The 19,653-nt window shown below is 36.5% G+C and overlaps 1 protein-coding gene and 1 long non-coding RNA gene across 3 annotated transcripts; one reads left to right on the plus strand and one right to left on the minus strand.

Annotated features, from left to right (window-relative positions):
- Window positions 1-643: 643 nt before the first annotated feature.
- LOC113301885 (membrane protein of ER body 2-like) lies at window positions 644-6,548 on the minus strand. Of its 2 annotated transcripts, none has more exons than XM_026550726.1 (8): window positions 6,165-6,548; window positions 3,732-4,346; window positions 3,428-3,586; window positions 2,749-2,961; window positions 2,518-2,652; window positions 2,174-2,434; window positions 2,029-2,090; window positions 644-1,379 (listed from the first exon to the last, which is right to left on the minus strand). In XM_026550726.1, exons 1-8 carry the CDS (start codon window positions 6,514-6,516, stop codon window positions 873-875), a joined length of 2,304 nt encoding a protein of 767 aa, XP_026406511.1. In that variant the 5' UTR covers window positions 6,517-6,548; the 3' UTR covers window positions 644-872. The 2 variants fall into 2 exon arrangements, with proteins under 2 accessions (XP_026406511.1, XP_026406512.1); XM_026550727.1 differs by lacking the exon at window positions 6,165-6,548 and adding an exon at window positions 4,830-5,646.
- A 545-nt stretch (window positions 6,549-7,093) lies between these two features.
- On the plus strand, window positions 7,094-8,512 carry LOC113301886. The gene is made up of 2 exons (XR_003336528.1): window positions 7,094-7,230; window positions 8,122-8,512. It is a non-coding gene; the product is annotated as an uncharacterized LOC113301886 (long non-coding RNA).
- Window positions 8,513-19,653: the final 11,141 nt, after the last annotated feature.

Genomic DNA, 19,653 nt, shown 5'->3' on the forward strand with positions numbered 1-19,653 from the left:
TTCATCAACCCTCCAGTGTCTTAACGAAATCTTAGATTTACAAGGTATAAAACTTTCTCCTTCTTGGAGAGATCAAAGATGGTGCTCGACTTTGCCTTGAAAAAAGCTAGCCTAGAATTCATGCTACTAAGACCCAGAGATTACCAGCCCAAATGAATCTTTTTATCAATTCTGCTGATTCCAACCAGAATGAGAGCCATGAGCTTCCACGGCAATACTAAAAGAATAGAGATCCTCGTTGCAGTCCATATGAGGTACATTGCACTCCAGAAGAGGAAAATCTTTAGATTGCGAACCAAAAATTTGTGGTTGAATAGTAGCTGTAACCCATGAAGACCAGAAAGAAATCCAAATTGAACCAGCTCTACCACTTGGGATACAAATGAACCTAAATCGCCATTCATTTGAATTCTCAAATCTTGAAATTTTGAGGAAATCCACAAAAGAATTAGAGCACATCTCAATAAGTATAACCACTTGATGAAATCTTTGCGTCCACTTTTGAGAATTTTTACCTAAGAATGAAACAGCTTCCAATAGTACATTATAAACACTAATGTTATGAATTCTCTCCGTCTCTGTTTATTTCTTAACTAGAGCCATAGTCCTTGTATTAACTCTTTGGTCCCTCGGTCTCTGTTTATTTCTTAACTAGAGCCATAGTAACTCTTTAGTATATTAAAAGCAGCAACGATATAACAAGCCTCACATCGCTCTTGCGAGTTCCTCTCTCTTAATAAAAAAAAGAACAAAAACACAAAATGAAGTATAAGAAAACGAGGGACATTTATCAACTGAAAACAGAAACTTCTTCCTTTAGCACAAAATCTGCTGGACCATATTCTGATCAACTACCTCAGAATTCCTGTCAATCAATACGATGCCCAGGCTGATGATTCTGCTATCGAAGGTATAGTTTGACCAAGCAGAAAAGATGACGACGGTGGGGAAGGTGAAAAGGATGCATTTGGTTCCAACAGAGCAAACTTCTCCAACAATTTCTTAACCACCTCACCGAGGACGAAAGAAAGACCTGAGGTCGCCAATCCGATGCTGACAAAGTACAATGTGGTCTTAATGTAAGATGAATTACTCCATGGTGGTCGATGGGTATGTGCCTTCCCAATAGCAAGTAAAATGATGCATATCAAAGAAACAGCTGCAACACTTAACATCTTGTAATCTTTGTTATTGCTGTTGCGGAATGAGAAGCCATAAATGATGGGAGGCAATAGCCCAAAAACTAGGTATGATAGCACCACAACTATTGCATGCCTTCGAAAATTACGTCTACGTCCAAGTAATTCTTCATATCGATCAACTTTTTCATCTTCCACTTCAGTGACCCTTTCATGTTGGTCACTTTTCAGTTCCCCAAGCTGTAAATGCATGCATAAACATCAAACACAAGAAAGGCATCTTTTGATTCATGTGATGAACACCTGAATAAACAAATAAAATGCATGCTACTTTGTTTACCCCGATTAAACCAAGATGCACGTTCCGTACCTTCTCATTGATCGGAGAATTTAGCAGAAATTAATTTTGGTTGTTTTTTCTCTTCTATAAAACTTTTCTTCTAATTGACTTACAATTAAAGAAAACAAACATTCCATTTAAAAGTATCCACTAAGAAGGTACAGAATGTGCACCCTGATTCAGTCGGGCTGCACAAAGTCGCACTCCAAATCTCTGACTATAAGATTATACACGTCAAATGCAAATCAGCTTCAGCAAATTACTTGAGCATGCAAGAATCTATAGATTGTGGAACCTAGAAATAACAAAATCAAGATTACAGAAGTTACCGAGATCTGGGAATTTGGAGCAGCTAATCAACATCAGCATCTTGTTTTTTTATTTTTTTATTATTATTTTCCACTATCCTACTCTTTCGATATTAGCAATGCAAATCAGTTATATGTCATGAAAGCATACAAAAGTCAATATCCTGTGAAGTTGAACAAATAGCATATCATTAATCAACAATTATAGCAACCAGTAGTGCTTTAACAGGAAATCACTCACCCCATGAATAATAACGAGAAGTCCACTCACAAGACTCGCCATTCCCAGAGCTACTATATTCACTGTAAAGCAAATTTCGAATTATGGAGTTTCCCATCACACTGTGATTTGGATTTTTTAAAAGGATAAGTTGTAGAATACTTACACGTTGTGGCATCAGCACCAGCTGCTGATGAAACAACACCCAAACTCATAATAGCCTCAACTAACCCACCGTATACAATGCTTTTTAAGATATCCCATTCACGGGATCTTGTAGCTGTAACACTTCCTTGTTCATTTGCTAAGGATTCAGTTCCCCTGGCTAGTGGAACTAATGGAGCAGCTGGAACAATGTTGAGTTGCACACTAGGTGAATAACCTGATCCTTTTGGCGCGTCTACAATATCAAGTATCACATCGCCCCCTGTGTATAAAGGTTTATACATTATGACATTAAAATATGCCATTTGGTTTGCAAATATGTACCGTCTTCATAACTAGTAATACCTGCAATATTCTTGATAGGTACATGTTCTGCTCCTCCAATGCCATCTCGTCTGTCTCGAAGCAGCAAAGCATCATTTTCAGACAAGGTCAGAATACCTTTGTCATCCACTTCCTTAGGAGTATTGGAATATTTGCCTACGGTAATAGTGAAAACAGTATCAGTATATTACATATACTCAGTGAAGGATTTCAACCACCATAGCATATCTTTACAAGGACGAACAACTATACCTCCATCGATCTCTTTCCTGCTACTCTTGGGGTTCTCCGTTGTGTCTCTCTGAATTTCTTCCATAGTAGTAGTTCCTTGCAAGGGTGAAACTATAACATTTTGCTCTTCCACCTCTATTTTCCCAATTGCATCCTTCACTTGGTCATTCCCGTGAGCTGGTTCCAGGAATGGAAATGTCGTCGACAGTGATGGAATAGACTCGTTCTTGTCATCTGCAGATATTATATCAAATATGAGGAAAAAATTCAAACATGAAAAGGAATATTCTAATACGGCTACTCTTTTTTTTTTTTTTGCTAAGTCAAACTAATACAGCTACTCGTATCTTCCTAAGTAGGTACTTATTGTGCATGAATTGCGAGAATCAACCCAAACTATGGAGTCTGGACATTCTAAGATCAGGGGTTCACTCAAGCAACAAGTCCAGTTATCTTAGCAGGAACACCTCAATTTCGTAAGTGCTCGGATGATTTGATTATTATCGTAGTGCATAGTTTGCTCCCAGCCACTCGTAGAAAGAGTACCAAATATAAAACACTGCAAGATTCTCTAGTCTATCGGTTTTAATAGTAATGTCAATGGAGGCAAAAATGCTGCTGGTGGAAAATTCATTAAAATAGGACAGTATAAGAATGATTCTGGGTTATCCTTCTAATGCAAACCAAGATTCAGCGGTACCTGAATCTGCTGTTCTTTTACCGTCTGGGGTCACTTCGCCCACCAATTTCACTTCTTTAGGCAATCGGGTTCCCTGATTTGGTGAAGGTGTAGGCTGCGAATTCGGAAGACTTTCTTCATCATCAAATCCAAAACACCGAAATAACCTAAAACCAGCCACTGTTGAATCCAGCAAAGAAATTGAATTTGGTGATTCTTCCTTGAACAACTTAACAATAAAGAACCAAGAGACTCTTCATGATGGTGGTAGCAATAAACCATTAGACAAATATGATAGTTTGTGTACAATATCACAGAGATATACCTGTTGGAATGAAAAAGCTGAAGCATGAGAAGCATCGGAAAACATCATTTCTTCTTTCATTGGTGTCAGGTGCACCAGGGATAGCACCTGCATAGTGACCTTGACTGTTACTTGAACTGGTAGAAGGATCAGTTTTCAAAATCGATCTAGTCGGGGTTCCAAATTTCTTGGTTTCTCTAGTATCTTCAGTAATGGGAACTGATCGTTTCCTTTTGCGCAAGATAACCCTCTTCGTAATGCAGGCTTTACAGTTAGGACAGATCAGATCATGTGTCTCCTGCTCTTCTATTACTCTCTCAACATCCCATTCAATTACTTCTTCTTCTGTATTACTCACTTCAACTTCTCCAAATTGTACATGCTTATTACCGACAAGTTTGACATTCGAATACCCATTTTCTACAGGTCTTTCAACATGAAAACCAGTTTGCTCTACTTCATTTATTAGAGTCTCGTGGAGATTTGTTCCATTAACCAGACTCTTTTCAGCGTTTGGGCTACTCACTTCAACCTCTAATTCATCTTTGGTTGGTGCATTCCCAGCAGTGGAATGCTCGGCAGATGGAGACCCTATCTCATTTGTCCTATTAGTACCATTGCTAGTGGAAACAGCAGCTACAATCATACGCCAAATTTAGACATTTGGTTAGTGATAATGCAAACACTGTATTAAAGAAAGAATTGTAAATGTAAAATATTGAGAAACAGGTGGACGAATGATTTGCAAGCTACGACACAACCACATAGAGATTGTACTGTTTAAATTATGTTTTTGAGTTTTAAGTTTACTTATGCACCCAACTAGCAAGTCAACTAACGCGGTTCCCCACCTGATCAACACAGCTATCAGATCCACACTCTAAATCTGTAGGTTTTGTCTAATTCATATGCACCTCAAATTGTGTATGTTCCTCTCCATTTTTTGTTGAACGCCACTTTCATTACCTACCACCTTGCTACACACATAAGATTACGCTTTGAACTATGACAGAATCCGTAAACAAACAAGCCAGAGCTGGGAGTAGATACAGGATCCATTATCTTGACTAGCCTTTCAAAAGCTACATTGCCCTTTCTGTTAATTTATATTCAACTGACCTTTCCTTTCTAAATCAAAACAGTACTCCTGCCGACTTAGTGTTTCCATATCCGTCGTCCTGTGGAAGTGTCCCTTAGGATTCTGAATATGCTGATCAATCTTAGTCTTAGAAGAACAACTTTCCATTCGGTAGGTCCAAGTGCAATGTCGACACTTCCAGATTCCTTCAATCAAGAAAATGCAACGTAATTGTATTTATGGCAACCACCAAATTGCCAGAAATGATACACTAATGAAGTCAGGACTGATCAGAAGACCACTAATTAGCTGATGTGGTCTAGATTGTATCTATTTCTTACAATTGCAGAAAAATTGAAAATCTGTTCTACCGTTGAAGGTCTAAATTGGCTTTCAATAGGCACTAGCTAATTATTAGCTGTTTCTGAGTAAAACCCTGAACCTCAAGACGACAAGTACTATTAATATCTCTTATGGGCATGTTTGATTACTCCATTCCTAAGAACAAACAATTTCAGACTAACAACTATTGATTCTCTAGTAGCAGAGCAAATATAATAATACATGGGTTAAGGATAAGGTCTATAATTAAGAAGCAACGGATAAAAATACAAAACATTTTTTTTTTTGAAGCATGAGAATTACAAAACTTATGATAATAGTAAAGATAATGAAACAGGTACAACTAGAGAAGATAAAGATCCAGCATGGGCAATATCAATATCAACAACAGATAATAATTCATTTTATAACAGTTGCATTGAAATTCCTGACAACCCCTCAAAATTTGAATGATATTGATAGCAATAATAATTGAGATGAAGTTTGACTTGAGCAATAAATTCGTTAAAATAGAAATAAATAAATAATGAGTATCGGGAAAAAGAAGATAACAAAAATAATTAAGAAGAATCAGGAAGAAGTTTGACATAATTAGCTAGCCTGTAAAATAAAAAATGATTTCAAGTAGTGGAAATTAGAGATGAAATTTGGACCGAGTTTGGCTACCTATTCTTTCGTGACCAGCAAGTTAATTTCTTAGGTTCAAAACCTCCGTAAATCAAACTTGTGTTTTTTGTTTAACCCAGTAGTTCATATAGAATTTTTTCATGATTTTAGAGGAAGTAGATGATAGTAAGATTGAGAGATCTCTCAGAAATCACAAGTACACCAACAACAAGAAGTAGACACGGTACCCCAAAGGAAAAGCTAGCAAGGGGACCCTCAATTCGCCCGACACAATCGAGGGTGGGTTATGTTTGGTCTTCTTACACGTAAAATGATTTCAAATTTGCTCAAAAATAAAATAAAATTATATTTGCTCGTTCTAGCCGTGATCAATTGGAAGTTTGAAACTGAATTCGAAAAATGCATACCTTTGATTTCGTCAAAGTAAACACTTTTCTGATCTGATGATGACGATGAGGATGGTAATGAATGTTCATCTTCATCTTCTTCTTCTAGTTCTGGATTTTCATCTTCTTTAGCGACATTAGTGTTCAGTTTTGGGAGAACTAGTTCTTCTACATGAACTGCAGCTGCTACCATATTTAGAATATCATTTTCTCCAACTTCAATCTGTTGCTGCTGCTGCTTCTTACTATTTATCCTGATAAGATTATCCACCTCCACCTCCATCTCTTCATCTTTTTCTTTTCCTACCGGTACTACTACCTCCTCTCCATGATCAAACTCTGAGTTTTCCTGTCCATACTCTTCCTGCCCCATTATTATAGATAACAAAATTTTCTGCTACAATAAATCACTTTATCAAATGCTTATAGTACCCAAACACAACACTATCCCTGCAGCGTTCTAGCTAAGCTTGATTAAGCTTAGCTAGACTCTCTAGTAATGTGGAAACAAAACCAACGAATAGTTTTGATTCTTCTCAAAGTTTGAGCGAAACTTTTTGTATTTTTGTTTCTGATAAATTTCGGACGACGCAACGAGGCACAGGCACAGCTATATCCCCATACACATATATATATATATAAATGTGTAATAATGCTCGCCGAGTATCCCACTTTGACACCACCACCTCCCTATGCATTGACTCTATCTTTGCACATTGCAATTTGCACCCACCCTTTTTCTCTCTCGTTTTTCATGATCCGTTGCGAAGCGAGGGAGGACCCTATATACGGTGACCTAATGTCAATGTGAAGCCGTGACATTTTTTTCCAATTTCACATCCTTTCTTCTTCGTCGAAATCGAAATCCAGTTTGATCTTCATCAATTTCACACCCTAAATCTCCATTCATTTTTACTCAATTTCGACTTTAGAGTACAGAGTTTGGATTTGGTTGATTGAATATTCAATCTTCTCTAACCTGTAATCCTAAATTTAAAATTGGGTGAATTGATTGAACCACCATCACCATCACCATCACCAAGCGTCCTCTGCTTTCTACACCACTACCATAAAATCACCATTAGAGGTATGAGTTTTATCAACTGTAAATCTCTGCTTTCACTTCGATTCTTCATTTTGTATAAAACTACGGGTTGAAAAGTTAATTAAGGGTATGTGTTGATGAAACCCTTAGTTTGTTTCATCAACCCTTAATTTGATTCGATTCTTCGTTTTAAATTGCAGTTAAAACTTACAAATCAAATTCCTTAATATTTTAGGGTTAACTGTTAAATTTTTCCATACTTCTAAATGGTTGTTAATTTTTGCTTTGGGTTCTTGAAGGAGCCATGTGTTTTTAAAAAACTAAGGCTGAGCCTGAGGTAATAAAATTTTGTGTTTTTACTTAAACTCAGGGGAGTTGGGGGAGTTGGGTGTAGTTGTGTTTTTTCCCGTTAGTCGTGAGGGAGTTCGAGGGAGTCTCTCAAAATCCCCTTTAGTCGTGGGAGAGTTTAGAAGAGTCTCTCAAACTCCCTAAAAAACCCCGTTAGTCGTGGGGGAGTTTGAAAGAAACTCTTAAACTCCCTGTTAGTGGTAAAAATTAGATTGATAGGGAGTTTGTTTTTTTTTGGGGAGTTCTGGGGAATTCTAGAGAGTTTATAGTGTATTTTTGCCTCACTCCAAATCTCTCAAAAAAGTAGAGATTTTGGGAGAGTCTCTCAAACTCCCTACACTCAACACACCAAACTCTCTCAAACTCCTTATACTCTCTTACACTCTCTCAAAATCCCCAAGATTCAAAATACATTAAACTCCCTCCAACTCACTCGTGGACTAACCCCTTGTTCAGGTTTGCAGGTTTTAGTATGATTGTTCTGTAAATTTATTGGACTTAGCAAAAAAAAAAAAGTTCTATAAATTTATCAAATTTTGATTTTTGCAATTTGAACTGAATCAATGGATGATATCTAAATTGTAGGATTATAATGCTGGAATGTCATTATACGGAGACAAGGAGAAAACCAAAACTTATGCCGCTCATTTTGAATCTTATGATGGGTATGTCAACTTGGATCTCCAATTGCTTGTGCCACAATTGATTGTGCCATGTAATGATGTCTAAAGTATTATTGGACCATGATTTATTGAAATGGCAGATTATGTCAACTTATCAGTGAGTCTCACTCCCATTCGGGATGATAAATACTAGTCATGTGCCCTGTAACTGAAAATAAATAAAGGGCGTAATGTTGTATCATTTTCAATGTTCGTTCTGTTCAACTCATATTACACTTTGTTGATTTCTGTAAGTATGAAGTTGTAAGTGTTCTCACTAGTGCAACTAATTCGCTCAAGGTCACTTTTTTAGAGGTTTGTCAAGTGTTCTCTTTTCCGAACAAATTTCTTAAATAGGGTTTATGTAAAAAACTAGAGGGGAACACCTGAAAAGAGAGGAACTTGTTTTGACACTGAAAATGAGTTTCTATCTAGAACTGACATGGTTGGTGGAGAGTTCTGCGTATTTGACGGATCTGTTATTGTATCCAATGGAATACTCCATTCAAATGTCAGCCACTATTTTCTCTTTTTGGTACTCAGATTCATTTTTATATGGATAATTGCACATGACTGCCATATCAGCCTTCTCCCAGATCCTTGTTTGTATAGTTATATGAGAATGCTAACAGTGTAAATCCTGCGAATGTGCTTGGGATGGCATACAAATTGCATGACAGAAATGTGAAAACGTATCCTTTTTGTGGGAAGGTAGAGTTTGACTGCAATTTGGAATTCAGCCTTTGAACGGTAGAAAGATTTTGGCACCTGTTCGATTACAAGTGGTGTTCCGACTTTCTTTTAGATCAGTTGGTTTAGAAAGTTGATCTGCCCTAGCCTCAGTTTTCAGCCAACCTATTCTAGCAGACATCAGTCAACCAAACTGTCTGATGGCCTGTTATTAAGTTCTTCCTAAGTGTTGCTTTAGTCTCAAAGCCGTGCAAACTTATTTTGAAGTTCATTCCTCCATCACGCATAGATGGTTTAACTTGTTTATTAATAACAGCTTCTGGAGAGACTTTTTAGCGAGATGTCTAGATATAGGTTGCACCGATTTATCTTTATGTGAATGGTGATTTTCTTTACGAGATTATATGATCCTTGCTTGCTCTACATAATTGCCATTAGACTATACCAATGGCCAACATTGTTAACATTATTTAGTGGTCTGGAGTTCTTCCATTTAACACTCGAGATACTTTCGTGTTCCTTTTATCGTGGTTAAATTCCTCTGTATTACTGTTTTCCCAAACATTTGAATCACATCATTAGTGAATTTTTTCCCTGTTTTCTGGTGTTTTGAGGTTAGTTGTCCAGTATTAGTGCAGATTTGGTGAAGAGAAAGCCAATCGTTAAGCTGAACTATGGAATTTATATGTACAGGTAACACTAGAAGCAGAAGTGTCAAACAAGGGAGCACTTGTGTTGTATGGTCGTTTTTGGTTTATCAGGGCAAAAAAGGCTCCTCGGGTATTACTTGAATGAAGCTGATGCTTTCCGTCTTAAGTTATTGTCTCCTTGGTCGTAGCAATCAACAGTTTGAGGAAGGAAGTTCTAAGGTCTACTAACTAAGAGGGTATCTGATCCAAGTTTTTGCAGGTATCAGTATGACCCGTGACCATTTTTGTTGCATCACTAGAGTAACTACACTAAAAATTAAGAAAACATGTAATGTAAACTTCATTTTTGCTGAATGTATTCTACATTTGTCAATCATGGTACGGTGTTTTGCCGGATATTATTTTACATTTTTCTCTTTATTCGATTATCTGCATCGATCTTCATTTATATTTTTCTCACATAATTTTGCCCGTTTGGTTGTGTTGCATATTTTGTCTGAAAAATCCGACTCCGTGCCATTATGACGGAACTATTGTGGTACAAAATTTAGTTTTGCGTAAAAAAATTCGGTCGGTCGTCCCACAATGGCAGCGATCATCTAGTTATTATTTTATTTTTTCTCTCAACATATCGGAAACTTATGCGGCAGCAGTTAAACAGGTTAATGTGCTATCAACGAGTCTCACGAGAAACCAAGCAAGGAGTCGCAGCGGATATGTAGAGCTGGTTATGTTATAAAGGGTAAGATAATTCTATCTTTCATGTCAAATTCTGCAGTACTGCGCCATCAGTGATTCGAACCTCCCACAACGTATTAAACATATGAGGAACGGGAATGACCAACTAAAGCTAGCAACCCATTTTCATTATTTGTATTATTATTATATATTAAAAAGCAAACCAAGTCAAGAATTACACATTAAGAATTATATATTATTATTATTTTTAGCAAGAAGGAAATATGTTCATTACACGGAGGTAGAAGGAAGCCGAGCGACGAGCTGGACACCAACACCTTTTTGGATTGCCACTCCTATTCTATGAAATAAAAATCGTCCAGAGTTACAATCTGCATCATTGTTTGCAAGACAATTCTCGAGACGTTTTAGGAAAACCACAATATCTTCGCTTAACTCTCCCAATATAGTGAAGGCTAGAACACCAAAGCCATATCCATGAGATTAGCATGTTGCTAATTATTTGGTGCGCTTGCGGAGCACAACTTTGGCGATAGCCTGACCGGGAACAAAAGAGCGAATATCACTTGTAAACGGGGACACCACTGTAACATCCATGCAAGTATCTCTCCCATTCTCCCAATTGTAAACTAATAAATCAGCTGGAAGCAAAGTCTTGTTTCCATCGGAGCTAAAACCAAGTTGTGCCTCTTTTCTTACCGCAACCCCAGCTCTAAACATATGTCGAGTCCCACTTCACTGGCGCAGTGTAGTGCATGATCACCGTAGATGTCCATGTCTCGTTTGCAGATAGTGCATCGGCTGCCTTCGGGGAAGAGAGGGATGCCAAAACGATAGCAGAAAATGCACCGGAACTGTCTAGGGCTGATCGTTTGGTGTAGGCCACTTATCGGTATAGCAAGCAGGTAGTCTTGAGCATGTTTCAATTTGTTGCTCTGCCATAGTACCTTATCCCGTGTTGACGGGTTGAAGTTGTCCGGTAGATGCTTCTTCACGGAGTCGTAATACGTTACTTCCAAATAATGCATATAATGCATGGGAGAGGGGGCAGCGTTGTCAAAACTTAGTGAAGAAGAGTTAATGCCGCAAACTTGATTGTATGCTTGTATGGCCTGATGACAACTAGGGATTGGTCCAGCTGTTGTTATGTTACTCAAGATGGTGCATTGAACAGGTTGCTTCTGGAGTTGAGAGGCCAGGTAACAATAATTAGCTGTATCAGACATGGTATAAATACCAAGTCCTCTATCCCTGATCGGTAGCGATGCTAAACGAAAGTGCAATGGTCCGAAGCCTGCTCCATCCGCAGTGACTAGCAGCCGTAAATATTGGTATAGATGATCATCAAAAAGAGCCTTTGCCTGTTATAATGCCAGTGGAGAGATTGTGCGCATGGTGAAATATAGTTTAGAGACACCTGAGCAGTTATGAAGCGGTATCAGTTCACATTGAGGATCCCTCAGCTTCTTAACGGCATCAATGAGATGGATAGTTTTGTTAACTCTTTGTAGCACCATATCTTGACAGAACTGCAAGTCAAGATTTACAGGTCCGTCAAGCAGCTTCACACCAGAAGAAGGGTGACTAATATTTTTTGGGAAAACACCGGGCTGGAAACTTCTTGGGTCAGTGGTTGGCCAAAAGATCTCTGTCTTGTGCACATTAAGGTGGAGTCCTCGACGCACTCCTTCGGTTTGGACGATGTTAAGAGCTTTAGAAACCTCCAAAGTATCTCCAATAATTGTACCGTCGTCCAGGTACCAGGCCTGAATATCGAGGCTACATTGTGCTGCAATCATCTTAACAACAGGGTGTAGTGTTAGTGCAAATAGCAAGGGGCTGAGGGGATCACCCTGTTGCACTCCCTGCGCCGAAGAAAGAATGATGTCATTGTAGTATAATCTGGCAGGTTTGGCATAGCAAAATTCCACCCAATAAGAGATTGCTGGGCACTGATCTCTAGCTTCTTTGATTAAAGAAGTCCTATCGACCAGGTTGAAAGCATTTGAAAAGTCGATGAGGAGCATGGAAGTGTCATTTAGATGGCCTATCAACTCTATCAGTCTGTTGACAGAGTGTAGTATGCCTTTAGATTAAATTATTATTATTTTAAGGTGAAGATGGAAACATCGGCTTGGAGAGGGTTCCAATTTCCATTCCGATATCTAAAATCTAAGCGGTTATATCCTGGTTTAATCAGGGACTATTAATTTATTTCCATCTAGGTTGGCCTTATAAGGGATGTCCAGAGGGTGGGTGTTCGAGAGACTATTTCCTTGAAATTATAACATGTGTCCCTTAATTTACATATATATTTTTTAATTTGTATTTATAAATTTTGTCTCTTATTTAGTTTTTTTAAGTTTTTTATTTTATTCTTAAAGTTCATTTTTTCTTAGTTTTAATCTTTAAATTTTTCAAAATTTTTATTAAAGAATGACACGGCCGTCACGCTCGATAAATTATGAACATGAAGACTCTTATAAGTTTTCAAGAAAGTTATAGGGTGCTAAAATTTTTATGAAAGACAATTTTGGTCGATGTTCACGATGATTCTTAAAATTTTGAGAAGTTGCCTTGTGTCGTTGTAGTCATTAATTTCAACCCTAACAACTCTTTTGAACTTTGAAACAAAATGTGGGCTTGCGTAATTTGTCATTACAATTGTCATGGTCCTAAATTTTAACCATGATGACTCGTTATTTTCCTAAAAAGTAGGGGTGCTAAAAACCATATAAAAAAAAGTCGAAAAATGTTTATCCTATATGAAACTTGGTACCCCAATTAGAAATGTCGAAAAAGTCGTCATGGAATATCAGATAATGATGACGACTTTCGACAGTGACTTTCAACATTATAGAACATTTGTCTAGAAAATATGGGGATATCTCATGTCATCATGTTCGAAATATCGTTGATTCTGGCGATTTAGGTAAACAAACCGAGAATCTTTTTTAAAATTAAATTAAAATGAGAAAAAATGGTTATTGCATAATAATAAATAAAATTGGAAGTGACAATTCTGCCGTTAAAAAAATTATATGAATATAAAGGGTTTCATGTTTCCGTGGAATATATATAAGTAACTCTATTTTGTTTTATTATTTATTCCTCGATCAATTTTGTGTAGTCCTCGATTAAGTATGGTTTTATATGATAAAAGGGATCATTCTAAATAGATTCGGTTGTGTTTACCACTGAGTTTTTTAGTTCTAAATTTATACTCATTTGATCTCATAATAAGTAAGTTGGGTATATGTAAGGTTAAGCTTTTACGAAATCACGATATATTACAAATAATCTAAGAAAAAAATAAAACTATTTTTCGATTTTGGTTGATTGAGTCGAGTATCGGATACTTCGTCTTTAGCGAATTCTTCCCGCGTACAGCGTTCATGGTTCCATGGATGTTGCCTCCTAGAACACGACGATCATGCCTTATAGAAAATAGTACTACAATTTCATCATGCCAGCGATGGAAGGATATTGTAGTTTCATACACGACTCATATATGCCAGAAAACTTCTTGGGAAAAATTCATGTAAAACATATATAAAAACTAGAATAAAAGGTGGATTTATACATAGTCAATGGTGACTCTAGAAAGAGTCTCTTTGTCCATGAGTGACTCTTCGTGTCTAATGGTGACTCTTTATAATACTTGTGCACTAAGAATTTTCTTAGATAAAAAGGCATGACCCAAACACACATCTTAAAATTCAAATTTGAAAAACAGTTTTCACTCATATAAAATTCTCACTCATATAAATTAATTTTGTACTAAAAGTGGTAATTGAATATTTGTCCCTACTTTTGATGGCCTATACAAATATCCTTATCACACAATAAAAATGTCCCTCTCCATCTATAAGCCCATTAGGGGTCCATCAACGTTTTTCTTTTTTCCTTATTTACCCTCCCTATATAATAAGCAATTCATCATTTCTTCTCAGTTTCAGATCTGAAAAAATTCCTCTCTCCTCCTCCAGCTCCACCATCACCGTCTTCCATCACGAAAAATCTATTGAACGAGACTCCACCACCATATCTCAATCTCTTCTCCACCTCTACCACCATCAAAAATCAACATAATCCCACCACCAGCACCACCACCATCTCCTCCTAAACAGTCGATTTAGATCGATTGCTACTTGCTTCAGCTACAAATATAAATCTAGTGACAAACGATGCGTATAAACCTAATTTCAGATCTTGGATTTATTTCGATTTAAACTGGATTAAGGAAGATTGTACCGCTGATATGATTAAGGGAGATTTAACTAATGATTTTCCCTGCCGTGGATCTGCTTGTTGAGGTTCGTCTTTTCTCTCAGATTTCAGTTTTTAATAGGTTGATTAACTTAACTTAATGAATGGTAATAGGGGTTTAAAGAGAATTAGATCTTTGCGACGGTTCTGGTTGTATTTGATAATGCAGATGGAAGAAGGTTAATACGATGTAATTGATGATGGATATTGTGGTGGTTCTGGTTGGAATGATGGTTGTGGTGAGGTTGGAGTATTGAAATTGTTGATGAAGATAGTGGTGGATTTGGGTTTTTTATGGTGGTGGTGGTGGTGAATATGGTCTTGAATCTGTTGTTGTTTATGAGGCTACAGGTGATGATAAATTGTTGTTGTTTATATGTTTTTACGGGCTCAATTGTTGTTGTTGACCTAATTTTTTGTGGGATCAACAACAACTACTGTTGTTGATCCTTTCAACAACATTTTCTTGGATTAGTATAATCATTTTTGTAGTTTAAATCATGTAAATTTCTTCCAATGTTGAACTTGTGGTGCAATGGTAGCATGACTGACTCCATGTCGGATGATGCGTGTTCGACTCACGCCAAGTTCACTCCATTTACATGGATCAACTTTCATTATTGATCCAATTTTAGTGGATTAACAATGGTAGTTGATCCCCTAAATTGGATCAACTTCTACTGTTGATCCTTTTTTTTTTGGATTTGATCTCCTAAATTGGATCAACCTCTACTGTTGGTTCTATTTTTATTTGGATCAACTACTGTTGTTGATACAAAAATATTTGAACCAGTGATGGTGGCGGCAGCGGCGGTGACGGTGGCGGTGGTGGCGGCGAACTAGTGGTGGTGGAGGACTGGTGGTGTAATGGTGGTGGTGAAGGAGTGGTGGTAGAATATTAGTGGTGGTGGCGGTTGGTAGGTGGTGGTTGTTGAACGGTGGTGGTGGAATGGTAGTTAAATGTTGGTGATGGTGGTGCTAGTGGTGGTGGTGAAGTGGTAGAGGAAGAAATTTGTTGCATTTTGAAATAAAGAAAAATATTATATGGATGAGGGTGTTAAGAGAATCTAATTTTAATAAGATTATCAAAAAGTAGGGACATATTTATTGTTGTATAAGGACATATTTATAGGGTGTTAAAACTAGAGACATATAATTAATATACCCGTACTCAAACTTCCAACAGTATGTAATTAAGTTTATAAACTTAAAGATGATTCATGCTTGTACAACAGTGGCAGTTCTTTTTTTCTTCTTTTTTGTGTGTGTGTTGGGCACTTGTAAGCGCTTCTCGGCCATGTTATCTTGACATGGGGTCATAATTGATATCCAATCTTCTAACCAGAGCATCTAGAGGTGCTGGTGTAAATGTGATGTGGACCGTATCAATCCATATGTTTTTGATGATCCACAAAATATTGATAAAAATTAGAACTTTATTATTGGGGCTCTGAAGTCAATAGTTTTTTTGGGGTCTTTTAGGGTCATGAAATAGTAAATTAAGCTATCCCTTATCGCATCATAATCCTAATGTCTATTATACCTTTACCTAAATTTCACTATTCATAAAAAAAAATAATCCTAAATCTATAATCTATAATCTTCTCCTTCTCATTCACTTTTCATTGATAAATCATAACGAAGATGATGATCATGATTTTATCATGATGAAGATCATAAAAAAAAACAACTAAAAATCTATTATCTTCTCCCATCCTTCTCTTCTCATTCATAAATTATGATGAAGATGATGAGCATAATTTCATCATGATGAGGATGATGATCATAAGGAAAACCCAAAACTACTTTCTTCTCATTCAAAGAACACGATAAAGATGATGATCATTATAAAAAGAAAAAACTAAAAAAAACCCGCTATTTATTTTTGTTTTAAATGGTTATAAAAATCCAATTCGATGAATTTCGGGTAAAAAAAAAAGTTTCTGAAGATGTTTACGGCTGGGATTTCTTAGATACCCAACCGTGAATCAAGATTACGGTTGGGATAGTTTATCGACCCAACCGAGAGTCCATATTTCGGCTTGGTTTTCCCAACCGAAAGATTTTTCGAATTTTTTTTTTTTTTTTTGTTTTCAGAACCAGTTATGGCTGAGAAAACCTAGTTGTAAGTGTAGTTACGGCTGGGATAATTTGTCGACCCAACCGTATAACGCAAAAACAGTTGGGAAATGATGGTGTTCTAAGCCGTATTTTTTATTTACGGCGTGGAATTAAAGAACTCCTAGCCGAAATCATTTTTCTGATTTTTTTTGTTTTTTATAACCAGTTAAGGCTGGGTTTTCCTAGCTGTAACAACAGTTTCGACTGGGTTTTCCTAGCCGTAACTAGTTCTGGAAATCCAAAAAAATCAGAAAACTAATTTCGGTTGGGATAACCAAGCCGAAACATTTACTTTCGGATGGGAATCTAAGAACTCCCAGCCGTAAACACATTCAGAAACTTCTTTTTTTTTTTTACCCGAAATTCATAGAATCATATTTTTTAACCATTTAAAAGCAAAAATAAATGGTGGGTTTTCTTAGCTTTTTTCTTTTTATGATGATCACTATCTTTATTATGATCTATGAATGAGAAGGAGAAAGAGAAGATAATAATTTTGGGTTTTCTTTATGATCATCGCTCTCATCGTGATGAAACTATGATCATCATCTTTATCACAACTTATGAATGAGAAAAGAAGGACGAGGAGAGGATAATAGATTTAATTTTTTTTAATGATCTTCATCATGATTAAATCATGATCATTATGATTTGTAAATGAGAGGAGAATGAGAAGATTATAGATTTAGGATTTAATTTTTTTTAATGAATAGTGAAATTTAGGAAAGGGTATTTTTTTACTTTTTCATATACCTTGAGTCCCCCTATCCATTTTTTGCCTACACATAGCATTTTAGCCTCCAAAAACTCACCCTCCTACAGCCCCAATAATAGAGTTCAAAAATTATTACTATGGAAGTTTTTATCATCCACAAAACTATAACTCCACAAGGGACCCCTCAAATGTATGGAGGTTATAATGTAGAGTCCATCCAGTCATTGGATGACCAGATATAACCTTTCTTTTTTATCCCATCCGGTCGTGATGTGTTTTTTTTTCCATTTTTTTCATTATTCGGCCGTATATATAAAATTTGGTTTTCTTTTTAATATAATAATAATATTAAAATAAATATATGCGGGCAACCTATATTAATTTGTGGAAGAGTCCAGGGTAGAAAAAAGATCTATAAATATTTGACTCTTCACAATGGATTATCCTAAAGATATGAATTTTTATATATCCATACCATAGGAGTTGTCCTAATGGAAGATGCACTTAAATGTCCGGGATTACACATATTTCCACCAATTTGAAAAAAATAAATGAAATTATTACTTGTTTCCAACAATTGTGGTGGGTTTTTTCTGTAAATAAAATATGCTCACTCGAATCTAATGAAGTATAATTGGACGACTGATCGAAGGAAGGGAGTTCTTTTACTGTCACTATGGGGGTTAAAATGTTGTTACACGCAACGCTTTTTTATTTTATTTTTTTAATCGATCCAATAGAATATGAATTGATTGTTTATTTTCAAAATTAATTTCGTAATTGGACAAGTACAACCTCCGACTACCGGTAAACACCATCAACTCGATCAAAACATGATTTTTGACTTAAAAACCTTCAACGGTTTTATTTAATTCGATCAAATTGGATCAACATTGATCATCCTTTCGTAAAATTGATTTGATAATCAAAGATTTGCGGTCTTAAATTATACTTATACCCCATCAAATCGGATCAAATCAATCGATTTCACCCTCAAATTAAACCAAAATTGATCATTCTTACGTATTAGTAAAAGATATATGTGTTGCTAAATTTTTTCCTTGCAAAATGCAAACTACTATTAATGGATGTTCTTCTTCGTTTGATGACCGAAAATTCGGTCATCCGACGAGGCTATGATGTGGTCAGGCCCCATCATTTGAGTATGTGGCCCCTCTTTATCTATTTACACTTATGTTAAATTGGTTTTAAACAAAAACAAAAAAAAATCTACTTTTTCTCCAAAAAAAACATGAAAAGTTAGTTCCCTAATTAATTCCCTAAAAAGTAGTCCCCTCTAAATTCCCAGAAATAAAAAGAAAACTAACACTCTTCAAGACGTGTCAAACGAATAAGATGGGTCACATACTCAAACGATGTGGCCCGATTACATCGTAGCCGCTCCGCCCATAATCTATTATATTTAAATTACATCATCTTTCGTGTTTGATGGTGTAATCAGTTTTATTTAATTTATCTTTTATACATTTAATATATAAATTCAATACAATAAAAAATAAAAATACCTTAATTGGCAATACAACCTTAATTTTACCAATTCTACCAAATGGAGTTTGTATCCGCAACCGTTATTTGATACGACGAACCGATCATAGCTCCTCAAATGCTCAGAAAATGATTCCCCGAATGTGATAACTCATCGTACTTTACCTTGTGAATGACAGACTTTCATGCTGCAAATCATGGGCTGTAGAGGTCACGGGCTATTGAGGCCATGGGCTGTTGAGGTCACACTTGTGAGCATAACTGTCATTCTCGTATGGAAGCTGAAACCAAAGCCATTACTTTAGCCTTTGATGCACCTGAGAAAATGGAGTGGAAGGACATCATCATTCTCAATGATGCTGAAAAAGTGATTAAAGCGCCAGCAATGAAGTAACTTCATAATCTTTGGAGACTCAGGCCCCTGAATTGTAGATTAAAGACAGGATGAATGGTTTCGACTAGGTTCAAGAAAAGAGCTTACTAAGAAAAGTGCAGATGAGATTGCACACTTTCTGGCCAGTTTACCTTTTAAAAACCATGTCTTTGACCGGTGGTTGTCTATTATCTCTCCTTTTTGTATTGCCTCTCTTTGCGAGAGAGAGTCCACTCTTCCTTGGTTATTTAAGTTTTTGATTTACTTGCGAAAAAGAAGAAGAGGTCACGGGTCAGAGAGACACAGCGAACTTATCTGTTTACAAACCCACCCATCATTTTCATCTTTTGCCTTCTTTTTAATTTTCCCCATGTGACATGAGTGCGTGTATGGTGACATCAATGTGCTCCAGTCCTGAATAACATGCCTCCA

This window comes from Papaver somniferum, chromosome 8 (genome assembly GCF_003573695.1).
Source record: "Papaver somniferum cultivar HN1 chromosome 8, ASM357369v1, whole genome shotgun sequence".
In the NCBI taxonomy this organism is placed as follows: domain Eukaryota; kingdom Viridiplantae; phylum Streptophyta; class Magnoliopsida; order Ranunculales; family Papaveraceae; genus Papaver; species Papaver somniferum.

Excerpts from the sequence above, each read along its gene's own strand:
- LOC113301885 (XM_026550726.1), bottom strand. The coding sequence starts at position 6,516 with ATGGGGCAGGAAGAGTATGGACAGGAAAACTCAGAGTTTGATCATGGA. Across the intron at positions 2,091-2,173 it reads TGGTGCTGATGCCACAACGT|TGAATATAGTAGCTCTGGGA; the intron begins GTAAGTATTCTA and ends TTTGCTTTACAG. Across the intron at positions 1,380-2,028 it reads TTCTCGTTATTATTCATGGG|CTTGGGGAACTGAAAAGTGA; the intron begins GTGAGTGATTTC and ends ATGCATTTACAG.